Source organism: Nicotiana sylvestris, chromosome 11 (assembly GCF_000393655.2).
Source record: "Nicotiana sylvestris chromosome 11, ASM39365v2, whole genome shotgun sequence".
Taxonomy (NCBI): Eukaryota; Viridiplantae; Streptophyta; class Magnoliopsida; order Solanales; family Solanaceae; genus Nicotiana; species Nicotiana sylvestris.
In genome coordinates, this window is record NC_091067.1 from 158,635,265 (window position 1) to 158,662,231 (window position 26,967).

Genomic DNA, 26,967 nt, shown 5'->3' on the forward strand with positions numbered 1-26,967 from the left:
AGGCAGCACTATTGGTGGAGAAGAATGAAGAAAGATATTGTGGGATTTGTAGCTCGGTGACTCAACTGTCAGCAGGTAAAATATGAGCATTAGAGACCCGGTGGCTTGCTTCAGCAGATGGTTATTCTCGAGTGGAAGTGGGAGAGGATTACTATGGACTTTGTTGTTGGACTTCCACGGACTTTGTAGAAGTTCTATTCTATTTGGGTGATTATGGATCGGCTGACCAAGTCTGCGCACTTCATTCCTGTGTGTACTACTTATTCTTCAGAGCAGTTAGCAGAGATATATATCCGAGATATTGTTCGGTTGCATGGTGTTCCGGTTTCCATCATCTCAGATAGAGGTACTTAGTTTACTTCCTAGTTTTGGAAGTCTGTTCAGCGAGAGTTGGGTACTCAGGTGGAGTTGAGCACAACTTTTCATCCTCAGACGGACGGGCAGTCCAAGCATACTATTCAGATATTGGAGGATATGTTGCGTGCTTGTGTTATTGATTTCGGAGGTTCATGGGATGAGTTTTTACTGTTTGTAGAGTTTGCTTACAACAATAGCTACTAATCGAGTATTCAGATGGCTCTATATGAGGCTTTGTACGGAAGGCGGTGTAGATCTCCAGTTGTTGGTTCGAGCTAGCGAGGCTACGCTATTGGGGACAGATTTTGTTCAGGATGGGTTAGAGAAGGTGAAGGTGATTCAGGAGAGGCTTCGTACAGTGCAGTCGCGTCAAAAGAGTTATGCGGACTGAAAGGTTTGGGATGTGTCCTATATGGTGGGTGAGAAGGTCTTGTTGAAGGTTTCGCCCATAAAGGGTGTTATGAGATTTGAGAAGAAAGGAAAATTGAGTCTGCGGTTTATTGGGCCTTTTGAGGTGCTTCGGAGGATTGGGGAGGTGGCTTATGAGCTTGCCTTGCCACCCAGCTTGTCTAGCGTGCATCCGGTATTTCATGTTTCTATGCTCCGGAAGTACATTGGAGACCCGTCTCATGTTTTGGACTTTAGCACGGTTCAGTTGGATGATGATTTGACCTTTGATGTGGCGCTAGTAGCTATCTCGGGTCATCAGATTCGGAAGTTGAGGTCAAAGGATATAGCTTCAGTGAAAGTGCAGTGAAGAGGTCGGCCCGTGGAGGAATCTACCTGGGAGACCGAGCGAGAGATGCGGAGCAGATATCCTCACCTATTTGAGGCTTCAGGTATGTTTCTTGACTCGTTCGAGGATGAACGTTTGTTTAAGTTGGGGAGGATGTGATGACCCGGCTAGTCATCTCATGAGTTTCCGCTCCGTTTTTCCCATTTCTACTTCATTATGCTTCGTTATTCGTGTTTTATGTGATCAAATTGAATAGTTTGCGTTCGGTGTGGATTTGGTAAGAAATGAGACACTTAGTCCCTTTTAAAAAGGTTTACGTGGGAAAAGTCAACCGGAAGTTGACTTATGTGTTAGAGAGCTCGGATGTGAGTTTTGATGGTTCAGTTAGCTTCAGGAGGTGATTTATGACTTACGAGTGCGATCGAAATTGGTCTTGGAGGTCCGAAGTAGAATTATGCTTGAATTGGCGAAGTTAGTATTTTGGCGATTTTCGGCTGGTTGGCGAGATTTTGATCCGAGGGTCGGAATGGAATTCTGAGAGTTGTTGTAGCTTTGTTTTGTCATTTTGGATGTGTGTGCAAAATTTCAGATCATTCGGACGTGGTTTAGTTGAGTTTTGATCAAAAATGTATTTCGGAAGATTTCTCAAAAATTAGGCTTGAATTCGATGAGTTTTGGGTAATTTGAAGTTGTTTAAGGTGTTTTGATGATTGGAACAAGTTTGAACAAGGTATTGGGTCATATTGGTGCTTTTGGTTGAGGTCCCGGGGGCCTCGGGGTGAATTCGGATGGTTAACGGGAAGACTTTGTACTTAAGAGATCTCAGAAGTTGCTGCTTCTTGTATTTCCGCACCTGCGAATTGGGGACCGTAGGTGTGGTGCCACACATGAGGAAGAAGAGTCGCAGAAGCGGTTTGGGAAGAATAGCTAGGGACCGCAGATGCAACACAAGGACCGCACCTGCGGAGTCACAGATGCGGCTCGTGGACCGCAGATGTGGAATCTGGTCCCCTAAGTGATTTCCGCAGATGTGGAGGAATTACCACAGAAGCGGTACCGCAGGAGCGGTGGTGGGGTCGCAGATGCAAAAATCCCTGGGGCAGAAAGTTTATAAGTTATTTTATCCGCGATTTTGAGCCATTTTCCTCCATAACTGAGTATTTTGAGAGCTTTTTGAAGATGATTAAAGAGGGATTCAAGGAGAATTGATTGGAGGTAAGATTTTCAAACCTAAAACTCGAATCTATTGTGAAATTAACCTAGAAATTCTTGGAACTTAAGCTAAAAATGGAAGAACTTGGGCTTGGAATTTTGAACTTTTGAAGTGGGATTTGAAGGACCATTTGAGGTCAGAATTAAAGACTTTTGGTATGTATGAACTCGTGGGGTGATAAGGAATCTAATGATGTGAAAATTTCTGAGTTTCGAGAAGTGTGACCGAGGCTCGAGTTGTGCTAATTCCGGTATTTTCGATATTTTTTGATTTGTTTTCGCTTGAGTTTTGTTCCCTTAGCATATTGTGATGTATTCGTTCCGATTTATATAGATTTGATGCACGTGGAGGCTGGTTCGAGGGGCAAAGGCGTCGCGAGCTAGAGTTGTGGCCGGTCCGAGGTGAGTAATGATCGTAAATGATGTCCTGAGGGTTTGAAACCCCGCATTGCACATCGTAGTGCTATATTGAGGTGAGACACACGCTGGATGATGAGCGTGGGGTCTTTTACTACTGGGAATTGAGACTTGGTCCGTCCCGACTAATGATTTTACCGTGTATTTGACTAAAACTTATTTGTTATCATCATGGTTTGGGATAATTGCCATATTTGGGCTTCGTGCCAACTATTTGAACCCTTCGGGGATTTTGACTGATTTTCCTCACTATACTTGTTAAAAATCATATCCTCAGTCATGTTTCTACATGTTTTAAACGATTTGAGCTAGTTTTATCATATTATTCCTAAACCAGAGGAATTTGTGGGCTGAGATCTCTATCTTCTATTATGGTGCCCAAGAGGCTGTGAGGTTAATGACTGAGAGGGGCTGAGAACTCAATGGTGAGGATATTATATATGTTATGGATCGGGCTACATGCCGCAACAATACTTATACTGGTCGGGCTGCACGCCGCAACAATATAGCGCTTGGGCTGTAGGAGCCCCTCCGGAGTCTGCACACTCCCAGTGAGCGCAGTCGACTATCTATATGGATCGGGCTGCACGCCGCAGCGCTGTACGGATTGGGCTGCACGCTGCAGTGGTCATTCTGATTTCTATTATTATGAGAGATATATGGGTTGAGAGCTGAGAATGAGCACTAAGTGATGAGAGTTAGCCCGAGGAGCTAACATTGTTCTGAATGATTGATACTGTGCCCGAGGGGAGGATTTCTACTTGTTATTTACTTGCTAAATTACCTGTTTTACCTGATTTAAGGAGATTTCACTTGACTTCTTCATGATTTACTGCTTTACGTGATTTTTACTACTTTGATATAGAATTGCTTTGTGCCTTTACGTGGTTTCTTGCTTTCAGCCATTATTTATGATTATTCCTCACTGAGTCGGTGTACTCACATTACTCCCTACACCGTATATACAGATTCAGGCATCGCAGAGTCCGCTCCTGAGAGCTGATCCTCCTAGTCCAGGCAGTATTTTCGGAGACTACGAGGTAGCTGTTGGCGTCCACATCCCCCGTGCCTCCCTTATCATATTACTTTTATATTCTTCAAAGTTGTACCAGATATTATATCTAGTAGACTCGTATCAGGATCCTTAATTACTCATGACTTGTGACACCCTGGTTTGGGCTGTATCATGCTGTTATCTATATTTCCGCGAATTATTGCTATTAAATCATGCTTTAAATTGTTTTATGGTAATTAACTGCTTAAAGAAGTGTACTATGTTGGATTGGCTGGCCTTGTCTTCACGAGAGGCGCCATCCCGACCAGGTTCGGGGTTAGGATCGTGACACATTACCTAGGATATCTGTGTTTATCTTGTCAAGTAGCTCTCTGGTGTGAACATTGTGGTTGGTTATACCAGAGTCTACTATCCAATTCTCATCTTTAACCTTTTCATTTATAACAAAGGTCTTAGATGTACCTGCAAAGCTTGCATTTTCACATGTCCCTGCTTTGATCAGCTTCAATATTTGATCATATTGCTCTTGAGTAAATATGATTGGCCTTCATCCTTGTGCCACATTTGCAGCAGATGTGTTGATCACTTGTTGTGCCTCCTGTGTATTTGCATTAGTCAACTGCTTTGTCATTAATTGTTGTTCCTCTTGTATGCTTACATTGGCCATAGCTCTTTGAGGAAAGCCTGTTGTCTTCTTCCTCATTTTGAAATCAGCTAGATATCCATGCAGCTTGAAGCAAGTGTCTTTTGTGTGTCCTTTATAGTTGCAGTAATCACAGAATAGATTTCCTCTTCTGGGCTTATAATTGTTCCATGAATTCATGCTTTTATTGGTGAATAGTGATGTTCCATCTCCAATGTCTACAGACTGAGAGAACTTTCCCAAAGCTCTTTGGCTTTCTTTAGAGACTATCATAGAATATGCTTTGTTAACTGTAGGAACATGGCTCATCATCAATATCTGACTCCTAGGTTGGCTATATGTTTCATTTAGCCCCATAAGAAACTGTAGCAGCCTCTGGTACTCAAAATATTCAAAATAGCTCTTAGATTCTGCGCAGTCACACCCAGGGCAGGGCATCAAGGCATCATATTCCTCCCAGAGGTCTGTCAATTGGGAGAAATATGCAGAAACTGAGGAAATTCCCTGCGATAAAGTTGCAATTTCTTTGTGCAGGAAGAAAATGCGAGATCCATCAACCTTATCATACTTATCTTTCAGATCAGTCCAGACTTTGTGTGCACTAGATTTGTAGACAATTTCACTAAGTAATTATGTGCTCACAACATTCATAATCCATGATAAAACTATTGCATTACACTTCTTCCAAAGCTCATGCAAGGATCGATCAAACTTATCCTTAGTACATCGTCCATCAATAAATCCTAGCTTACTCTTACCAATTATACCTATTTTCATAGATCTACTCCACAATGCATAGTTTTCAGATCCAGTTAGTTGAATAGAGATCAAGGAACTACCTAGAGTATCACAAGGCTGTAAATACAATGGGTGATGATGATCTATGCTCGTTGCTGCACTTGTTCCAGTTGAAGTTTCTTCTCCATTCGTCATTGCTAATAGATTCAGCTGATTCAAGGAATTATAGATTCACAAATCGCAAACCAAAAAGAACAGAAGCTAAGTTAACTGATTGAGGAAAAACTCGAACAATCAACACCAAAATGATTCTGCAGAAAGCAGAAGATATCCACCACAAGAATCGTGTATTTAGCCCCTGGGCTCTGATACCATGATGAAGCTCATAGATTAGATCAACTGGAGCTTAGAAGAAGATGAACACGAAGGTTATAGATTGAAGAACACATTGGAGAGCATGTGAGTTGAAAATGATTGTATATTCACCCTATAAAAACTAAATACAAGGAAATATGTTCTACTTATATACAATGTGTATGACAGCTGGACTAATCATTCTCCACAAACTATCTAACCACTAACCACATAATTAGTTATAACTAACCTTCAGCTAACTACGCTAGCTCACGTGACTGTCATATGTCACTATTCTCCTTAGTAAAGTCCTTATATATCAAAAAAAATTATTCTTCTTTCCCCTAGTTAAATCGTTCTTCTATGTAATTTATAAATGGTGTATATTTTTTATTTTTTTATGATTTATTTGTGGAAGAGTGGTGAGGGTCGGTAAGAGTTTGCCATTATAAATGCTTGTGCCATTTTGGAATGTCAGCCAGAGAAAAAATGGGTAAATCACATGTGAGAAGGTCTATTTTCCCCAAACCCAGGAAAGATTGAAATAAAATCTCAAAATTCCTTCAGATCTGGTTATATATTTTAGGAGTTCGCGGACTCGTCCTTTATTACATTTTTTGGTGAATTTTGGTTTGTATTGTTTTCTTTTACTAATTACTCACACTACAGCTTGTGCTGATAGGACTCAACTTTTTGGGTCCAAGATCTCTTAGGCCAGTTGCGATACTGAAGATTAGGAATTTCTGGTTGTTCTATGTCATGGCTGAGCTTTAGGGAAGTATAATGATTTAAGTATGAGATACTCTTTTGGGGTTCACAAATCAGGTATGTATATGTTGATCCTTTCCTGAATATCTTTGAGAACTAGATGGAGCTAATGATTCGTAAGTGTCATAATTTGGTACAAATAGAGTCATACAATTTGGGTGAAGCTTGAGATTTTTGGTCCTTTCTTTACTATAGTCCTATTGTGTGAATAATCCAATTAATTAGATTTTGATATTCTCTAGTTTGCCCACTATTTTGTTTGGATGATGGTTGCTTTTGCAGTTTGCGTGATAAAATTAATCTCTTTATAGCAAGAATAGGTTGATGCTTGATACCATTTGGGATACTCGTTCTACTATACTGTATTGTTCCTTCTGCGAGTTCGTGGTTCGTGGGACAGGGGAGGGGAGGAAGCAAGTTGTTGGATTTTGCGACTGAAAAATCATATTTGATTTTTCAATAGAAAGGTAAAAGAAAGCTTAGCAAAATTATGAAGTTCTAAAATTTTGCTCTAGCTCCATTTAAGTGAAAACACTACATTAGATTTCTCAGATCATCACTTAAGCATGATATCGATCTAAGAAATGTTAGAGCAATTTACACACTTGCGCTAATGGTTATGAATGGTGACTCTAATTATTTTAACATAATGTAATATAGGCCTGAAGAATAATTTTGATAATTTGAGTAGTAGAATAGAGTAAAACTCTTTCTTTCAAACGTTAAAACTTTAATACCACTGATGGTAGGCAGCAATAGAGCTGAAAGATGGTAGATTCATGTAGGAACTGCCCTTGTTATTGGAGTACTATGGGTATAGGGTAAGTAACATTTCAAATCCTATCCATTTTTCTTTTTCTCTATCTTATGAAATTTTGAAGTTCATTCATTTCATTACATTATTCATTGACTTTTGATTCTTCTTCTGTACTGATGCATTAGACATGCCATAGTTGAAGAATAGTTTAGCTTAGGTTATACACGTTCATGAAATAAAAAATATTTAGATAATTTTAGGAGAAACTGGCAAAGAAGGAGTATAAATTGAAAAAGTCTATATGTGTCTTGTTATCAGAAGATCAATGACCTCGGTAATTGAAAAAACCACAGAATACTTCAGTGGGATGCTTAATATCTTTGTAAGTGAGATACCTTAAATTGTTATGAAGTTCATATTGAATCTTTAATTGAAGATTACTGATCATGTATTTTTATATTGGATCTTTTATAATAATTCTCCCCGCATTCAATGACTTGATCACTTTTGGCGACTCTTTCTTGTTTTATGTTTCTTATTTGACTGTACATCTTAGAAAATTGTTATGTCTTCTGGTTTATTTTGAAATTTGATCATGTTTTGAAGGTTTCTTTTATATAGTTAGCATATTTGGTACTTGTTTATGGCTTAGCTTTAAATACATGATCTCAACATTATATATAGACTGGAGTTTGGATCCATATCATGTTAAGTTTCAGCTTCATGTTTCTTAGTTTTTAATGATCGGTTTATAATGTTTTACTCATTTTAAATAATTTGTGTCAGTGGTAAAAGAATGTTAGCTTCTACTCTAACATTGTTTGTTTGACATTCTAATTTGTTATTGTTTATAATTTTTACAGCCCCTTTTCCCTTGATGTTTCAAATTTTGAAGACGCATATAATTACACTTGATAGAATCTGACATGTGAGCGGTTAAATTACTAATACTCTTAATTTAGATAAAAATCTTAGCTTTTAACCAATTTTTTAGTTCATCTTTATAGCTTTTTCATATATATTTTATTTTTTTCACGGATTTTGGAGATTTAGTTTACCCGTCAAGATGTAGGTTTTGAGGACTTCATGCAAGTTGACAAGCTGATTAATTTTTTGCAAGGACTATGAAGACTTTTATACTTTTTGTTGTGGATGTTAACTCTTTTGCTAAGAGGGTTTCTGTAAACAATATAGTGAACTATATCATAGTCCAATGATAGTATTGAGATGTCAATCCATTTTTTGTACTTTTTCATATATATATATATATATATAAAACAATGATATTATTGATAATTTTGTTGAATTCAATTGATTTCTTGTACTATAAATTGTATAAAATTGTGGTTAATAGGATTGAAAAAGATCATATATTAATTTAGGAACCACAATTTATGTGCTAGTAGAAAATTTACCCTTAAAAATCCTTTAAGGACCAGATTTGTTGTCCTTAAAGACCTTTTTGATCCAGGTTAAATGGTCGCCAGTAGTTTGAATATACCAAACCAATGACCAAGCACCATATTTAGGGACCAAAAATACGGTCGCTAACTTCCTTTAAGGACCAGATGTGAGACCTCGTCGTTACTAACTTTTAGCGGCGGAGCCTTTAGCGACGGGTTGCGACCAGCTTTTTCCGGTCGTAAGTGACATTTAGGGACCAGAATTGGACTTTTAAGGACCATATATCTCGTCGCTAGTGGCCATTTTTCTTGTAGTGATGCCCCCACAAAACCCCAATAAATCTATTTATAGTGGACTAAACTCGGGACCAATTTCGGACAAAATACCCTTCCAAGTCAATTATGCGACTACATTTCTGTGCATAACAGACATGTGGTCTGCATTCTAATCGCAGCCATCGCATCTTCAAAACCCTAGTTCCCAGGTATTCGTCGCATTTAGGTTATGCGGTCCGCATTGTTGATTTGCGATCGCATTTGTCACCGCATTTTCCTCCTTCAGCAACTTCTACAGGGAGTTTGCGATCCATTGTGTGGCCCGCAAACCTGTTATACGGTCGCATAATGGACCGCATTTCTTGCACTTGAATTTGGCCAACAAACTGTTGGGCTTTTTGATTCCTTTGGGCACTATGCGGTCCACATTTTCACATCTGTGATCGCATTTTGCTCTTTTCTTGTCCTTTTGCAGCTTTTTGATTTCATTTCCATGTTCTCGGGTCCTTAAACCTCATACAATGCAAAAATATTAAAATTACATAAGTATAAAAGAAAATTGCAGTTAAAATAAGTTAAAATCTAAGCAATTTGTATTAAATGTGCCGAAATTCTCCGACACATTAGTAGATGATTTCAGAAGTGAAAATGTTGTTCTAAGTTTTATGAGCTAGGTTGGATTGTGAAATTTCAGTTGCATTGTGTTATCGGGCCTATATGAGATAGGGTGACATGGGATCACCCCCCGGGTATGTGCATGGTAAGGTTACACAGCGATTTGATGGTTTTCGGCACAACTCTGGGCACGTTCGAGGACGAACATATGTTTAAGTGGGGGAGGATGTCACGACCCGATCGATCATTTTGAGATTTGCACTTCGCTCGCCAGTTCTCGGGCATGACTAGTCCCGTGTGATGTATTATGACATATGTAAACCGTCGGTTTTGGTTTTCAGAATAATCGGAATGAATTAGGAAGGATAATTCTCAATTTGAAGCTAAAAATTTGAAAGGTTTGACCAAATTTTGACTTATTTGTATATGATCTCAGATTAGAATTTTTATGATTTGATTAGCTCCGTTAAGTGATTTGGGACATAGGAGCGTGGTCGGGATGTATTTTAGAGGTTCGGAGTAGATTTAGGCTTGAATTGGCTGGAATTTAGCGTTTTCCCGTTGGTAGGTGAGATTTTGAAATAGAGGTTGCAATGGAATTTCGGAAGTTGGAGTAGGTCTATCGTGTTATTTGTGATGTGTGTGCAAAATATCAGGTCATTCGGATGAGGTTTGATAGAGTTTTTGATCAATAGCAGAATTTGGAAGTTTTTGGAATCTTAGTCTTGAATCCGATGTCATTTGGTTGATTCGATGTTATTTTATGTGTTTCGGGGAATAGTATAAGTGTGGATAGTGGTATATGGCTTGTTCTGCTTTTGGTTGGGGTCCCAGGGGAGCCTCGGGGTGATATCGGATGGTTGGTGGAGAGTTTGGATTTTTGGAGAGGTTAAAGAATTTTTTTGCTCCTATTGTTTCCGCACCTGCGGATTGGGGAGCGCAGCTGGAATGCCGCAGATGAGTTGTAAGGGCCGCAGGTGCGACCAAGACTGAGGAGGCCAAGAGCCGCAGAAGCGTAGCGCATAGCGCACCTGCGATGGCGCAGGTGCGGGTATTTGACCGCAGGTGCAGTTTTGGGCGGATACATGATTTCCGCATGTGCGACCCATGGACCGCAGGTGAGTGTTTGAGGCCGCAAGTGCGGAATCCCTAGGCCAGAAAGTATATAAACTCTCCTTCGCAATTTTTGAGTTATTCTTCACCATTTTCATGTAGGTTTGAGCTTCACGAAGCTATTTAAGGAGGGATTTCGCAGAGATAAGGTTTTTAGACTCTAAACTCGTTTCTATAGTATTATTTTACTGATTAGGCTTGAAATTTATGGAAATTTGTGGTTAAAAATTAAAGAACTAGAGCTTGAAATTGGAGACCTTCGATTAGGGATTTGAGGGGTCATTTGTGGTTGGATTTTGGTATATTTGATATGTACGAACTCGTGAGAGTGTAAGGATTCTAGTTTTGTAATATTTTTTTGGACTTCGAGACGTGGGCCTGGGGGTCGGGTTTGGCCGATTTCGGAATTTTTGATGTAAATTGATTATTTTCGAGTGGACTTCGTTCCCCTAGCATATTTTGATGGTATAAATCTATTTTTGGATAGATTTGGAGCATCCAGATGCCGATTCGAGGGGCAAAGCATCGCGGGCTAGAGTTTGGACCGGATAGAGGTAAGTAATAATTGTAAATATTTGTCATGAGGGTATGAAACCCCGGATTTCACATCGTCGTGCTACTTTAAGGTGACGCACACGCTAGATGACGAGTGTGGGTCGTACACTGTTGGGGATCGTGACTTAGTCCATCCCGTATGATTTTTAAGTCGCATTTTTTATTGAAAACAGTTTGATATCATTCTGTTTTGGAAATTATTACAATGTTTTGGGCTGAATGCCATATTTAGGCTTCGTGCCAACTGCTATTACTCCCTCTTGTCTTCCTTAGACTGTATTTAGTATATTTTTAGACTCTTTGTTGTATTCAGACCTTAGTAGATGCTCGTGACTTGTGACACCCGATATCGGGCTTGTGTATTTATTCTGCACTATTCATGTAGACTTACATTATGAGATATCTGATTAATTAATGGCTTAAAAATGATTGTCATTGATTAAATGGTTAATTCAGAAGTTGTGTCGGCTGGCCTAGTTTCACGAAGGGTTCCACCACGAACAAGTTGGTTTTAGGGTCGTGACAGGATCGGAACCTCGAAAGAACTTCACTCGACTCTCCCTCTAAGAATACTCCATCACTCTTCTTTCACTTGAACTACATGTGACCCGATTCCCCTATAACCCGGGATATATAGGCCGCCTAAAACCAAGGCTCGGTCACAGCCCCTTCTTTTCTCTTCTTTTCTTTTTCAAATAATAGTGAGGTCAAAAATCAGTTACCTTGTTCATTTTCTTTGCCTGAAAATTCTTTATGTTTCCAAGCAAATAGGGGCATGCTGTGAACAACTAATTTTTTAGCACACCCAAATTATATATTATTTTAGTGTAAATATTTTTTTTAGATCTAATCTTAATATTTTAAATTTTTATCTTACTCTTAATAGCTTTTATTTAAGAATATTTTAAAAAAAAAACTACAACAAATATTCACACTCTTAGAGTATAAGATTTGTTCCTATGTTTAAATAGAAGAAATTATATATATATATATATATATATATATTGGTTTCTTCTAATTTTAAATGTAAGTTATACTATTATTTTTCTTAGTATAATCTAACTATAGTGTAAATATTTAGTTTTCTATGTATATGATATTTATATCTCAAAATAATAGTTAATATTTTTAGCTATGTAATTTGCTATATATATATGTGTGTGTGTGTGTGTGTGTGGATATATGTATATCTATATTATTATAAAGCACGAATATTTTTTGCTAAATATTGGATGACTAAAATATCCTTATAACATTGCTCGACTTTAATACCCAAATATTTGTATAATTTAAGGTTATAATTGTAAATTACTCAAGAGTGAAATTCTTTACTGATTTAAACTATACCTATGACGATCCTATAAAATTTTGATATTAGGTATAATTCTCTATGGACTTAATGGTTTTGGACTGCTCATCGCCGACACATCAAATTAACCTTAATATACACGGTTGTACAAGATCGAGGAATTTTGTTATTCATTCACTTGGTAATAGAAGTTTTGTTGTTTGAGAATGGTAAGGAAATACTAAGTTTTAATTTAATTAGAATAGGCTCTCCATATATGCAAATCCTCATTAAATTAAAGAGAACATGAATGCTAAGAAGTCTAAAGAAATCAACACCTTTTGTTCCATATAATTATATATCACAAAAGTTATTAGTTATTTCAACCTTCTGTAACGGCGCAACTAGTCGTTTCATGAGTTACCGCTCCGTTTCCTCCATTTTTGCTTCTTATCACATTGTTCAGTTGTATTATGTATTATCGGATTGGTTAGCTCGGGTTCGGAGAGGTTTTGGTAAGGTTTGAGACATTTAGTCTCTCTTGAGTACGCTTAGGTTGGAAAAGTTAACTAGATATTGACTTATGTGAAAAAGGGCTCAGATGTGAATTCTGATGGTTCGGATAGCTTCAGGAGAGGATTTGGGATTTTGGAGCGTGATCGGAATGTGTTTTGGAGGTCTGGAGTAGATTTAGGCTTGAATTGGTGAAATTGGAATTTTGGCGTTTTCCGGTTGATCGGTGAGATTTTGATATAGGGGTCAGAATAGAATTTCGGGAGTTGTAGTAGGTCCATTGTGTCATTTAAGATATGTGTGCAAAATTTTAGGTCATTCAGACGTGGTTTGATAGACTTTTTGATCAAAAGCGGAATTTGGAAATTTTTGGAATTCTTAGGCTTGAATCCGATGCGATTTGGTTGTTTTGATGTTGCTTGAGGTGTTTTGAAGATTGGTATAAGTTTGGATGGTGGTATATGACTTGTTTGTGCTTTTGGTCGAGGTCCCGGAGGCCTCGGGGTGATTTCGGATGGTTGACGAAAGATTTCTAGTTGGGTTTTGGCAGCCGAAGTATATTCCTATTACTGTCATAACCGTACCTGCGGCTAGAGGACCGCAGGTGCGGACTCATAGAAGTGGAGATGGAGCGATGCGGCCAAGATGGGATAAGCTGGAACCGCAGAAGCAGCTAAGGGAGCACACCTGCAGTAGCGCATGTGCGAGAATATGATCGCAAATGCGGAAATGGACCTTTAAGTGAAAACCGCAAATGCGGTGGGTTGGACCGCAAAAGCGGTCAGAAGCGGAAATAGGGCCGCAGGTGTGAAATCCCTGGGTCAGAAAGTATATAAACCCTCCTTCGCGATTTTTAGTCTTTCTTCACCGTATTTAAATCGATTTTGGAGCTTTTTGGGGGATTTTGGAGAAGGAATTAGAGGGAACTTCATTGAGGTAAGATTTTTTATCATAAAACTCGTTTCTATGGTGTTATTTCATTGATTAAGCTTGAAATATTTTTTAAATTTGTGGGTAAATATTGAAGAAACTAGGGCTTGAGATTGGAGACCTTTGAATGAGGGTTTGAGGGGCCATTCGGTCGGATTTTGGTACTTTTAATATGGATGAACTCGTGGGATGATAAGGAGTTTATTGATATAATTTTTATCGAATTCTGAAACGTGGACCGGGGGGACGGGTTTTGGTTAATTTCGGGATTCGTATTGTAATTTGATTACTTTCAAGTGGGATTTGTTCCCTTAGCATATTTTAATGATTATGTACTGATTTTTGTTAGATTTGGAGCATCCGGAGGATAATTCGAGAGGCAGAGGAATCGCGGGCTAGAGTTTGGACCGGATAGAGGTGAGTAATGATTGTAAATGTTGTCCTGAGGGTATGAAACCCCGAATTTCACACGCTGTGCTATTTCGAGGTGATGCACACGCTAGATGACGCGTGTGGGGTCATGGGTATTATGACTTAGTCAGTCCTGAATGACTATTTTACTGTGTATTTAATTGAAATTTATTTGCTATCATCATGTTCCGGTTGAATGCCATATTCGGGCTTCGTACCAACTATTTTGGACCCTTAGGGAATTTTTACTACTACTCCTCACTATTTTAACTTAATATTTGTATTCAGTCATGCTATATTTTACTGTTTTCATAACTCAACCATGTTTACTTTGTTTTGACATTTTAATTGATATTTTGGGCTAAGCATCATATTTTACTATGCCTGAGTGACTTTTAGATATTTCTGACTGAGTAGGGCCAAGAGCCTATGTTATGAGGTTAATATGGGATCAGACTCTGTGCCACAACGATATTGTGCTGATTCATGACTATGAGGCCGAGGGCCTGAATTGTACGCCACAAAGTGGCTTGATAAGAGGCCAAGAGCCTGTTGATTATGCCACGAGTTGGCTTGTTATTGTGCTTGTGCCGTAAGGGGCCCCTTTCGGAGTCTGTACACCCCAGTGAGTGCGGGTACCCATTGTGAGATTTGTTATAGCCTGAGGGGTTAATGTTATTCTATGCTATTGCCCGAGGGGCTGATACGAGTGATTGTGACATAACCCGAGGGGCTAATTCTGTTGGTACTTTGCCCGAGGGACTGGTTTTTATGTGTTTATCTTTTCTCACTACTTTTCATTCACTTGTTTAACTATTAAAAGATGTTTTAAAGAAGTTTATACTGAACTAAAGTGTTTTTACAAGTTTTCACTATCTTATTACATTGTATTGGTTTTACACTACCTCTTTGTAGCATTTTGCTGTGTTTTACGTGTTTTCTTATCGCTCATCTGCCTTTACTTTTATTACTCACTGAGTTAGCACACTCACGCTACTCCGTGCACCCTATGTGTAGATTCAGGAGCGTCAGGTCCCGCTAGCTAGGGCTGATTGCTTTCAGCAAGCTGTTCGAAGTTCACTAGGTAGCTGCTCGGCGTTCTCGCCACAGTGATTCTCCCTCTTATCTTACTTTCCATTGTATTAGTTTTGTATTAGATTGCATAGTCTCTTTCATACTCTTAGATAGATGTTTAGATACTCATGACTGGTGACACCCCGATGTTGGGCTGTGTCTATTTCCGCACTAGTTCTATTTCACTGTATTTTGCGGTTTATAACTTATTAATGAATTAAATTAAATTATTATAACTGTTTAAATGGATTGGGGGTTTGTGTTGGCTGGCCTTGTTTCATGATAGGCTCCATCACAATTGGGTCCAGATTTAGGGTCGTGATAAGTTGGTATCAGAGCCTAGGTTATATAGGTCTCACGGGTCATAAGCAGGTTTAGTAGAATCTCGCGAATCGGTATGGAGACGTCTATATTTATCCTAGGGAGGTTGTAGAACCTTTAGAAAACTTCATATTCTTGAAATTCTTGTCGTGCGAATCTATTGATCCAAGCACTAAACTTCTGTTATTCTATTCTCTCACAGGTGGTGAGGACACGAGCGACCGGTCAGGACGGACAACCAACAGCACCACCAGCTGTGGCCACTAGGGACCGAGGACGCACTCGAGGTCGTGGTAGGGACAGAGGTGTAGCCCGCAGAGCAGCTAGGGCAGCACCTGCAGATCCACCAGCCGCCCCAATTCATGATCAGGTCCAAGATGTGGACGCTCCAATAGCACCAGCTCAGGAACCAGCTATGTCCATTGTGATTCCGGGTCTTTAGGAGGCCCTGGCTCAAAATTCTATCAGTATACACTGGCCTAGCTCAGGCGGTCTCAGTTACTATAGCTGCAACTACTTCTCAGGCCGGGAGAGGCACTCAGACTCCCCCTGCTCGCACACCTGAGCAGGTCATGCAGGGACTTCAGACACCGGTAGCACCTCCAGCCCAGCTGGTTATAGTTGTTTAGAACTATGTAGCTCCTACTATTCTAGAGGACGAGAAGCGTAGGTTGGAGAGGTTTGGTAGACTTTAGCCTCCGGCGTTCAGTGGTGCAGAAGGCGACGATGCCTAGGGTTTCTTGGAGAAGTGTTAGAGGTTTCTTCGTACAGCAGGTATTTTGGTGACCAGCGGGGTTGCTTTCACTACTTTTCAGTTTTCCGGAGCTGCCTTCACTTTGTGGGAGGCTTATGAGAGGCGTAGGCCTATTGGTGCAGCACCCCTTACCTGGCAGCAGTTCTTCGTTCTCTTTTTGGAGAAATATGTGCCACAGTCTCGCAGAGAGGAATTATGCAGGCAGTTCGAGTGGTTGCGTCAGGGAGAGATGACTGTGACGTAGTATGAGATGAGGTTCTCGGAGTTAGCTCGTCATGCTATTTGGTTGGTTCCTACAGAGAGAGAGACAGGATTAGGAGGTTCATTGATGGCCACACGTATCAGCTTCGGATTCTTATGACCAAGGAGAAGGTGTCTGGTGCTACTTTTGAGGAGGTTGTTGGCATTGCTCGCGAGATTAAGTCAGTTCGTCGCCAGGAGCGAAATGAGAGGGAGGCCTCGGGGATCTGGTAGCTATTGTGGTGCTCCTTCGTGAGGTCAGTTTCAACATGGCAGAGGTCGTCCATTCAGGCATGCTCAGCCAGATCGCTCAGGTTATCGTGGGGCATCATCAGGTCATGGTTCTCATAGTTCTCATTAGGGCCAGCCATCACTCAGTGCCCTTCCAGCCTTGAGTTCGTCACGTGCCCCGTCAGTTTAGGGATCTTCTATGCCAGGTGCATTTGCTAGTCATTCTGGTACTAGGGGTTCCTTTCAGTCCCCGTCTCCGGTACCAGTGAGTTGCTATGAGTGTGGAGAGTTGGGACATATGTGGAGGTCGTGTCCTCATCGTCTTGGGGGTTCATCATAGCAGAAGGGTTAGCCATCGACTTCAGCGCCAGTTACTTTACCACCGCCCACCCAGCCAGCTAGTGGTGGAGGTTAGTCAACTAGGGGTCTCCCTAGAGGGGGGGTCTATTAGGTGGTGGTGATGCCCATTTCTATGCCCTCCCAGCTAGACCCGATGTTATTGCTTCAGACGCTGTGATCATAAGTATTGTCTCATCCTGCCACAGAGATGCCTCTGTATTATTTAATCCCGGTTTCACTTATTCTTATGTGTCATCATACTTTGTTCGTTATTTGGATACACCCCATGAGTCTCTTATTTCATCTTTTCGTGTATCTACTCCATTGGACGATACTGTTGTTGTAGACCATGTGTACCGATCATGTGTGGTGACTATTGGGGGTATGGAGACCCGAGTGGATATTTTGTTATTATGCATGGTAGACTTTGATGTTATAATGGGCATGGATTGGCTATCTCCGTGTCGCGCTATTTTGGACTGTCATGCTAAGACAGTGACATTAGTTATGCCGGGTGTGCCACGGATTGAGTGGCGAGGTTTGACTGATTATGTTCCTAGTAGGGTAATTTCATTCTTGAATGCCGAGCGTATGGTTGGGAAGGGTTGTCTTTCATATTTAGCCTTTGTGAGAGATGTCGGTGGAGAGACTCCCAGTATTGATTTTGTTCCTGTTGTGAGGAATTTTCCTGATGTGTTTCCTATAGACCTGTTAGGCATGCCACCGGACATGGATATTGATTTTGATATTGATCTGGTGCCGTGCACTCAGCCCATTTATATTCCACTGTATCGTATGGCACTAGCGGAGTTGAAGGAATTGAAGGAGCAGCTTCAGGAACTCCTTGATAAGGGGTTTATTCGGCCTAGTGTGTTGCCTTGGGGTGCGCATGTTTTATTTGTGAAGAAGAAGGATGGCTCGATAAGGATATGCATTGATTACAGGCATTTGAACAAAGTAACAATCAATAACAAGTATCCTTTGTCTCGTATCGATGATTTGTTTGACTAGCTTTAGGGAGCGAGAGTGTTCTCCAAGATCGATCTCCGTTCAAGTTATCACCAGTTGAAGATCATGGACTCAAATATTCTTAAGATAGCTTTCAGGACCCAATATGGTCATTATGAGTTCTTGGTAATATCTTTTTGGGCTGACCAATGCCCCAATACCATTCATGCATTTGATGAACATCGTGTTTCGGCCTTATCTCGACTCTTTTGTCATAGTTTACATTGATGATATTCTGGTGTACTCGTGTAGTTAGGAGGCGCACGCGGGGCATTTGAGAGTTGTGTTGTAGAGATTGAGGGAGGAGAAGCTTTATGAAAAGTTCTCCAAGTGTGAGTTTTAGCTCAGTTCAGTGGCTTTATCGGGGCACGTGGTGTCCAATGAGGGGATTTAGGTTAATCCAAAGAAGATAGAGGCAATTCAGAGTTGGCCCAGACCATCCTCAACCATAGAGATTCGCAACTTCCTTGGTTTGGCGGGTTATTACCATCGGTTTGTTCAGGGATTCTCGTCTATCGCATCTCCCTTTACCAATTTGACTCAAAAGGGTGCTCCATTCAGGTGGTCGGATGAGTGTGAGGAGAGCTTTCAAAAGCTCAAGACTGTCATGACCACAGCTCTAGTGTTAGTTTTGCCATCAGCTTTAGGTTTATATACCGTGTATTGTGATGCTTCAAGAGTTAGTATTGAGTGTGTATTGATGTAGGAGGGTAGAGTTATTACTTATGCTTCTCGTCAGTTGAAGCCCCATGAGAAGAACTACCTTGTTCATGATTTGGAGTTGGCTGCCATTGTTCACGCGTTGAAAATTTGGAGGCCTTATTTGTATGGTGTCTCTGGTGAGGTGTTTACCGATTATCGTAGCCTCCAGTACTTGTTCAAACAGAAGAATCTCAATTTGAGGCAGTAGAGATGGTTGGAGCTGCTAAAGGATTATGATATTACTATGTTGTACCATTCGGGAAAGGCCAATGTAGTGGCCAATGCATTGAGTAGGAAGGCGGTGAGAGTGGGGAGTTTGGTATATATTCCAGTTAGGGAGAGACCTCTTGCAGTTAATGTTCAGGCCTTGGCCAATCGATTCGTAAGGTTAGATATTTCGGAGCCCAGTCGGGTATTGGCTTGTGTGATTTCTCGGTCTTCCTTATTTGATGGCATCAGAGAGCGCCGGTATGATGTTCCTCATTTGCTTGTCCTTAAGGACAGAGTTCATCACGATGATGCCAGAGATGTGACCATTGGTGATGATAGGGTGTTGAGGATGTAGGGCCGGATATGTGTGCCCAATGTAGATGGGCTTCGGGAGATGATTCTAGAGGAGGCCCATAGCTTGCAGTAGTCCATTCATCCGGGTGTCGTGAAGATGTATCAGGCTCTAAGAAAGCATTATTGGTGGAGAAGAATGAAAAAGGACATTGTGGCATTATAGCTCGGTGTCTCAATTGTCAGCAGGTGAAATATGAGAATCAGAGACTGGGTGGCTTGCTTCAGTAGATGGATATTCTAGAGTGGAAGTGGGAGCGGATCACCATGGACTTTGTAGTTGGGCTCCCATAGACTTTGAAGAAATTCGATGATATTTGAGTGATTGTTGATCGGTTGACCAAGTCTGTGCACTTCATTCTTGTGTGTACTACCTATTCTTCAGAGTGATTGGCAGAGATCTATATCCGAGAGATTGTTCATTTGCATGGCGTCCCAGTTTCCATCATTTCAGATAGGGGCACTCAGTTTACTTCACAGTTTTGGAGGTCTGTGCAGCGAGAGTTGGGTACTAAGGTTGAGTTGAGCACAACTTTTCACCCTCAGACGGACGGGCAGTTCGAGCGCACTATTCAGATATTGGAGGACATGTTGCATGCTTTTGCCATTGATTTTGAAGGGTCATGGGATCAGTTCCTATCGCTCACAGAGTTTGCTTATAACAACTGTTACCAGTCGAGTATTTAGATGGCTCCATATGAGGCTTTGTAGATCTCCAGTTGGTTGGTTTGAGCCGGGTAAGGCTAGGCTATTGGGTACAGACTTAGTGCAGGATGCTTTAGACTAGGTGAATGTGATTCAAGATAGGCTTCGTACAGTGCAGTCGAGACAAAAGAGTTATGCGGACAGGAAGGTTTGGGATGTGTTCTACATGGTTGGTAAGAAGGTTCTGTTGAAGGTTTCACCCATGAAAGGTGTTACGAGATTTGGGAAGAAAGGTAAATTGAGTCCTCGGCTCATTGGGCCTTTTGAGGTACTTCGTAGGATTGGAGAGGTGGCTTATGAGCTTGCTTTGCCACCCAGCTTGTCGAGTGTGCCTCTGGTATTTCAGGTTTCTATGCTTCAGAAGTATATTGGCAATCCGTCTCATGTTTTGGATTTCAGCACAGTTCAGTTAGATGATGATTTGACTTATGATGTGGAGCCAGTAGCTATTTTGGAGCGTCAGGTCCGAAAGTTGAGGTCAAAGGATATAGCTTCAGCGAAAGTGCAATGGAGAGGTCGGCACATGGAAGAGGCTACCTGGGAGATTGAGCGGGAGATGCGGAGTAGATATCCTCACCTATTTGAGGCTTCAGGTATGTTTCTTGACTCGTTCAAGGACGAACGTTTGTTTAAGAGGGGGAGGATATAACGACCCAGCCAGTCGTTTCATGAGTTACTGCTCCATTTCCCCCATTTCTGCTTCTTATCACATTGTTCAGCTGTATTATGTATTATTGGGTTGGTTAGCTCGAGTTCGGAGAGGTTTTGGTAAGGTTTGAGAAGCTTAATCTCTTTTTAGTAAGCTTAAGTTGAAAAAGTCAATTGGATGTTGACTTATGTGAAAAAGGGCTCGGATGTGAATTTCGATGGTTCGGATAGCTTCAGGAGATGATTTGGGATTTTGAAGCGTGATCGGAATGTATCTTGGAGGTCCGGAGTAGATTTAGGCTTGAATTGGCGAAATTGGAATTTTGGCGTTTTCTGGTTGATAGGTGAGATTTTGATATAGGGGTCGGAATGGAATTTCAGGAGTTGTTGTAGGTCTGTTGTGTCATATGGGATGTGCGTGCAAAATTCCAGGTCATTCGAATATGGTTTGATAGACTTTTTGATCAAAAGCGTAATTTGGGAAGTTTTTGGAATTCTTAGGCTTGAATCCGATGTGATTTGGTTGTTTCGATGTTGTTTGAGGTGTTTTGAAGATTGGTATAAGTTTGGATAGTGGTATATGACTTGTTCGTGCTTTTGGTTGAGGTCCCGGGGGCCTCGGAGTGATTTCGAATGGTTGACGGAACATTTTGAGTTGGGTTTTGGCAGCTGAAGAATTCCTAATGCTGTCATAACCGCACCTGCAACTAGGGGACCGCAGGTGCGGACTCACAAAAGCGGAGATGGATCCGCAGATGCAGCCAAGAGGGGATCATCTGGAACCGCAGAAGCAGATAAGGGAGCGCACCTGTGGTAGCGCGGGTGCGAGAAAGTGATCGCAGATGCGGAAATGGACTTTTAAGTAAAAACCACAGATACGGTGGGTTGGACCGCAGAAGCGGTACCACAGAAGTGGAAATAGGACCGCATATATGGAATCCCTGGGTCAGAAAGTATATAAACCCTCCTTCGCGATTTTTAGCCTTTCTTCACCATTTTTAAATCGATTTTGGAGCTTTTGGGGGGGATTTTGGAGAAGGAATCAGAGGGAACTTCATTAAGGTAAGATTTTTTATCTGAAAACTCGTTCTTATGGTGTTATTTCATTGATTATGCTTGAAATTTATGAAAATTTGTGGGTAAATATTGAAGAAACTTGGGCTTGAGATTGGATACCTTTGAATAAGGGTTTGAGGGGTCATTTGTAGTCGAATTTTGGTACTTTTGATATGGATGAACTCATGGGAGGATAAGGAGTTTATTGATGTAAATTTTATCGGATTCCAAGACAGGGGCCCGGGGGTCAGGTTTGGTTAATTTCGGGTTACGTGTTGTAATTTGATTACTTTTGAGTGGACTTTGTTCCCTTAGTATATTTTAATGGTTATGTATCGATTTTGGTTAGATTTGGAGCATCCGGAGGCCGGTTCGAGAGGCAAAGACATCGCGGGCTAGAGTTTGGACCGGATAGAGGTGAGTAATGATTGTAAATGTTGTCCTGAGGGTATGAAACCTCGGATTTCACATCGTTGTGCTATTTCGAGGTGACGCACACGCTAGATGACGAGTGTAGGGTCGTGCACTATTAGGGATTGTGACTTAGTCCGTCCTGAATGACTGTTTTACTGCGTATTTGATTGAAAACTATTTGCTATCATCATGTTTCGGGCTAAATGCCATATTTGGGCCTCGTGCCAACTGTCTTGGACCCTTAGGGGATTTTTACTACTACTCCTCACTGTTTTGACTTAATATTTGTACTCAGTCATGCTATATTCTACTGTTTTCATAACTTAGCCATATTTAGTCTGTTATGACATTTTAATTGATATTTTGGGCTAAGCATCATATTTTACTGTCTCCGAGTGGCTTTAAGAGATTTCTAACTGAATAGGGCCGAGGGCCTGTGTTGTGAGGTAAATATGGGACTGGGTTGCGCGTCGCATCGATATTGTGCCGATTCATGATTATGAGGTCGGGGGCCTGAGTTGTACGCCACAAGGAGGCTTGATATGAGGCCGAGAGCATGTTTATTATGCCAGGAGACGGCTTGTTATTGTTCTTGGGTCTTAAGGGGCCCCTCCCTGAGTCTGTATACCCCTAGTGAGTGCAGGTACCCAGTATGAGATGTGTTATAGCCCGAGGGGCTGATGTTGTTCCATGCTATTGCCCGAGGGGCTGATACAAGTGATTGTGAGACAGCCCGAAGGGCTTATTCTGTTGGTACTTTGCCCGAGGGGCTGGTTTTATGTGTTTATCTGTTCTTACTGCTTTTCATTCAGTCGTTTAACTGTTAAAAGATGTTTTAAAGAAGGTTATACTGAACTAAGGATTTTTACAAGTTTTCACTATTTTATTGCATTTTATTGGTTTTACACTGCCTCTTTGTAGCATTTTGCTGTGTTTTACATGTTTTCTTATCGCTCAGTTGCCTTTACTTTTATTACTCACTGAGTTGGCATACTCACATTACTCCCTGTACCTGTGTACAGATTCAGGAACCTCGGATTCCGCTAGCGAGGGCTGATTGCTTCCAACAGACTGTTCAGAGTTCACTAGGTAGTTGTTCGACGTTCGCAGCCCAGTGCTTCTCCCTCTTATCTTACTTTCCATTGTATTAGTTCTTTATTAGACTGTGTTGTCTATTTCATACTCTTAGACAGATGTTTTGATGCTCATGACTGGTGACACCCCGATGTCGGGCTGTGTTTATTTCCGCACTTGTTCTATTTCACTGTATTTTTGGGTTTATCACTTATTATTGACTTAATTTGAATTATTATAACTGTATAAATGGATTGGGGGTTTTTGCCCGGCTGGCCTTATTTCACGATAGGCGTCATCATGACCGGGTCCGAATTTATGGTCGTGACAAGGATTATGTATTTGCAGATTTACATAGATACAGAGATGATTGCATCCTCGTTGGTGAGCATGCATGTTGTTCCTGTGAGCACGTAATTTTTTCCCTATAGGAATTACTCTCATAAACTCTAAGAAAATAATTTTTTTCCCATTATTTGCAATTTTATAAGATTTTGTGAGAATTTGCGTTAATTGTTTGCATTTCTGTGCATGTTTGATTCTATTTAAAAATCATGAAAATGCGAAAAATACCATGCATTGCATTCAAGATTTATTTTTATATTTTAGGGTTAATTAGTAAATTAGTTGTTTTATTAAAAAATAAAAATTACAAAAATTGGCTTACTTTTGCATTTTTAACCTTTTAATTTTAGATTAGTAATTTCTTCGTTTAATCTAGGAGTAATTAATTTTGTGAATATTATAGTAAATAATTGGCTTAATTTGTAAATTATTTTAATTTCAGAGTTTAATTTTTGTTTTAATTAATTGAAAAGGGAAAGAAAATAAGTGAAGCAAAAAAAACAAAGAAAACAAAAGAGAATGAAAATTAGAAAAGGGCTATTACGGCCAAATATAAAGCCCAATCCCAAATCCCTGCCCCAACCCGTTCCAAGCCCAAACCTCGTTCTCCCCAACCCAGTCCAAGCCTGCCTCACACCCCAAAGCGACGCCGTTTTAAGACGTCTCATCCCAAACGTTGATCTTTGATGATCTAAAGGCTGGAAACTCAATTCTCCTTCCCTTATAATTGTCGGAACACCCCCCCCCCCCCACACCCAATCCCCCAAACAAGCTTCTTCACTTTCCCATCTCTCTGAACTCAAACCCTAGACCTAGGCACCCCAATATCTCAAACCCTTCACCGGCCGGCGGCGTGGCCCAAAAGACCCCAAATCCCTACCACACAATCACCACCCACCCCTGATTCCTAATCCACCACTATAGCTCCCAAAATTCCCACCAAATCCGAACAGGTTTAGATCTAAAAAAAAGAAAAAATCATCCAATTTTTCAAGTTTCCAAGAACGATTAAGCCTGAAACTTGTATTGATCATTTGTTCTCAATGAGAACATGCGATTAATACCAATTTCGGTTCAAATTGGAGAATGTCGGAGGCCTGTTCAAGCCAACAGTCCATCTACTTATTTTAGGTATCTCTGTTCATTTCTTATCCTTTCTTTGTTTTCTTCTCTTCCCCGTTCTTTCCATTTTTTGTTTCTTTTTCTCTTTGACCGGTTAAAATAATTCGAATAGCAATAATTTTTTAGTAATTCTGGACAATTTTGTTAAACGGATTAGAATTAATTTTGTCCTTTTTCCTTTGTTTGTCTGTTTGTCTTTATTTTCTAGATTTTGAGTTAATATTCAAAGATGATCAAGTAGTCTGTTTTTTATGCTATCGATTAGGTTTTTAGTTTGGTATGGGTTAGAATTTGAAGCTTCAAATGCTCATGTGGTTTGGTTTAAGTTCAGCCTTGGGTTTTTGGGTCATCTCTGACCCGGTTCAAAGAAGCTCAGTCAGTTTGGTTTGGGGTCTTGAGTTAATTTAACCCATGGGTGATTTCCTGAAGGTAAATATAGGGGTATCAAGGAATATTTTGGTTATTTTAACTTGAGGGAATCTTGCCTAACTAATTAAGAAGTTTCCAGGAAGGTGGGATTGGGGTAGTTTGATAAATAGGTTTTAATTTCAGGGTCTGAAATGAAAAAAGAAAATTGGGGGAGGGGTAAATGGTACATTTTTAAAATCAATTCTTCTGCCCTAAGGTATATTTATATAAAGCTTGCTTCCTTCATTGTCAAGGCAGAGATCAGAATTAAAAAAAGAGCTTGTAAACGGCTGAAAAAAATAACAAGTACCATTTTTTCTGCACCTAGAACATTGAAATACATAGAGTTTCAATATTAGAAAAAATACAAAAAACTCGAGCATTGTTCCATTGCAGCTGGGTTTTCACATTTTGGGATTTTTAGAAGCTTAAACACACTACTATTTTTTGGGCTCAAGCATGGTTGTAGCTGGTTGATAGTTGCTTGTTTACTATTGTCTAAAGTGCTGTTGATATTTCGATTTCCTTGCTGAAGTTCTGTTGGTTTTTTCTTGTTGTTCCGGGTATATTCATGATCATGAAGTGATAGAATGGACTTGTAAATTATTGATTTGGACTGCGATTCTTATTCATTTGGCTAAATGCATTTTTCTAGTGTTCATTACACTGCTTCGGCTTTGTTTAAATTACTGTCAATGCTGGACTTAGAATAGATGGGTGATTTAAACATTTTGATTGTTTTAGCTTATTAATGAGTGTTTAACAATTTGTTACACTTAGTAGCTGTAATTATTTAGGATTGTTTCTTTCAAAGGTTTGTTTGGATGAAAGTTCAGCTCTTGTATTGTAAGTATGATGATATATGTGGATATAATGTTGATCTTCGAGTGAATTGCAGAAGTTGATCTCTTGTTGTGATTAATAGCATGTTTATTGGAATCATTGTGACATTAATAAGTAGTTTCATAATCTAGAATCATGTTGTTAGAATGGATAGTAACCGTGATTCAAAAGGCTTTCAATGGTCATGCATTACAAGTTTAGGATTATTGTTTAAGGCTGGATTGGTTTTGCGATGGGCTCAATTTGGAACCCAATAATCTTTAGCATTAGTTTTTTTTCTTCTTAATGCTTTGTTAATTCAACAATAAAAAACTTTTCATGAGGAATTAGGCTCAAAGTGCAAATGGAATTTGATTGTTGAGTTTTGTCCATCATGCTCATAATCTGATTGAAATGAGTTTTCTATTAAGAATTTGTGTACAAAAACAACTGGGCTGCGTAAATGGCTCATGTCTCCTGTTAATCCGCCCGCATTTCTGGGCTTCATTTCGAGCGCAAATTCCCTCTCAAGACCTCATCGTTTCTGGGCTTAATGCAAGCCTGGAATCTGCCCCAAACTTTTAATTATTTAAGTACGTTGCCCGTGCTGGTTTGGTGAATAACTTTTAGATTGAATTTCAATTTAGACCCAAATATCTTTAGACGGTTTTGGTTAATGTATGATGTCATAAGGAAAAGGTTTGAGGTATGTCGTATTAATTAAATCACTTATGGCCCTCATTAATTTTCTAACTTAGATATTAAAAAATGAACTTCGTAGTTTACTTTAGGTGCGTTAATTATATAATTATCACGGTCATAAATCCGGGTGTACATTTCATGTGACCCGTCTTCTAATTTCCAACAAGGTTAAATAGAATGTGTCATGAACCGTGGGTGCATTTTATGTAGCGTGGATTATGATGTGTTTTAAATAACCTTGAAATTTTCTGAAATATTAAAAGCGGTGATAAAGTTAAAAAAGCACATAGGTTTAAAAGTATTTTAAAATCAAATAAATAGCCAATAATAATAGTTGAGA

At 40.0% G+C, this 26,967-nt stretch overlaps 1 protein-coding gene across 1 annotated transcript; it reads right to left on the minus strand.

Moving 5' to 3' along the window:
* Nucleotides 1–4,284: 4,284 nt before the first annotated feature.
* On the minus strand, nt 4,285–5,313 carry LOC138881905 (uncharacterized). Its single transcript, XM_070162205.1, has 2 exons — nt 5,023–5,313; nt 4,285–4,884 (listed from the first exon to the last, which is right to left on the minus strand). Exons 1-2 carry the CDS (start codon nt 5,311–5,313, stop codon nt 4,285–4,287), a joined length of 891 nt encoding a protein of 296 aa, XP_070018306.1.
* Nucleotides 5,314–26,967: the final 21,654 nt, after the last annotated feature.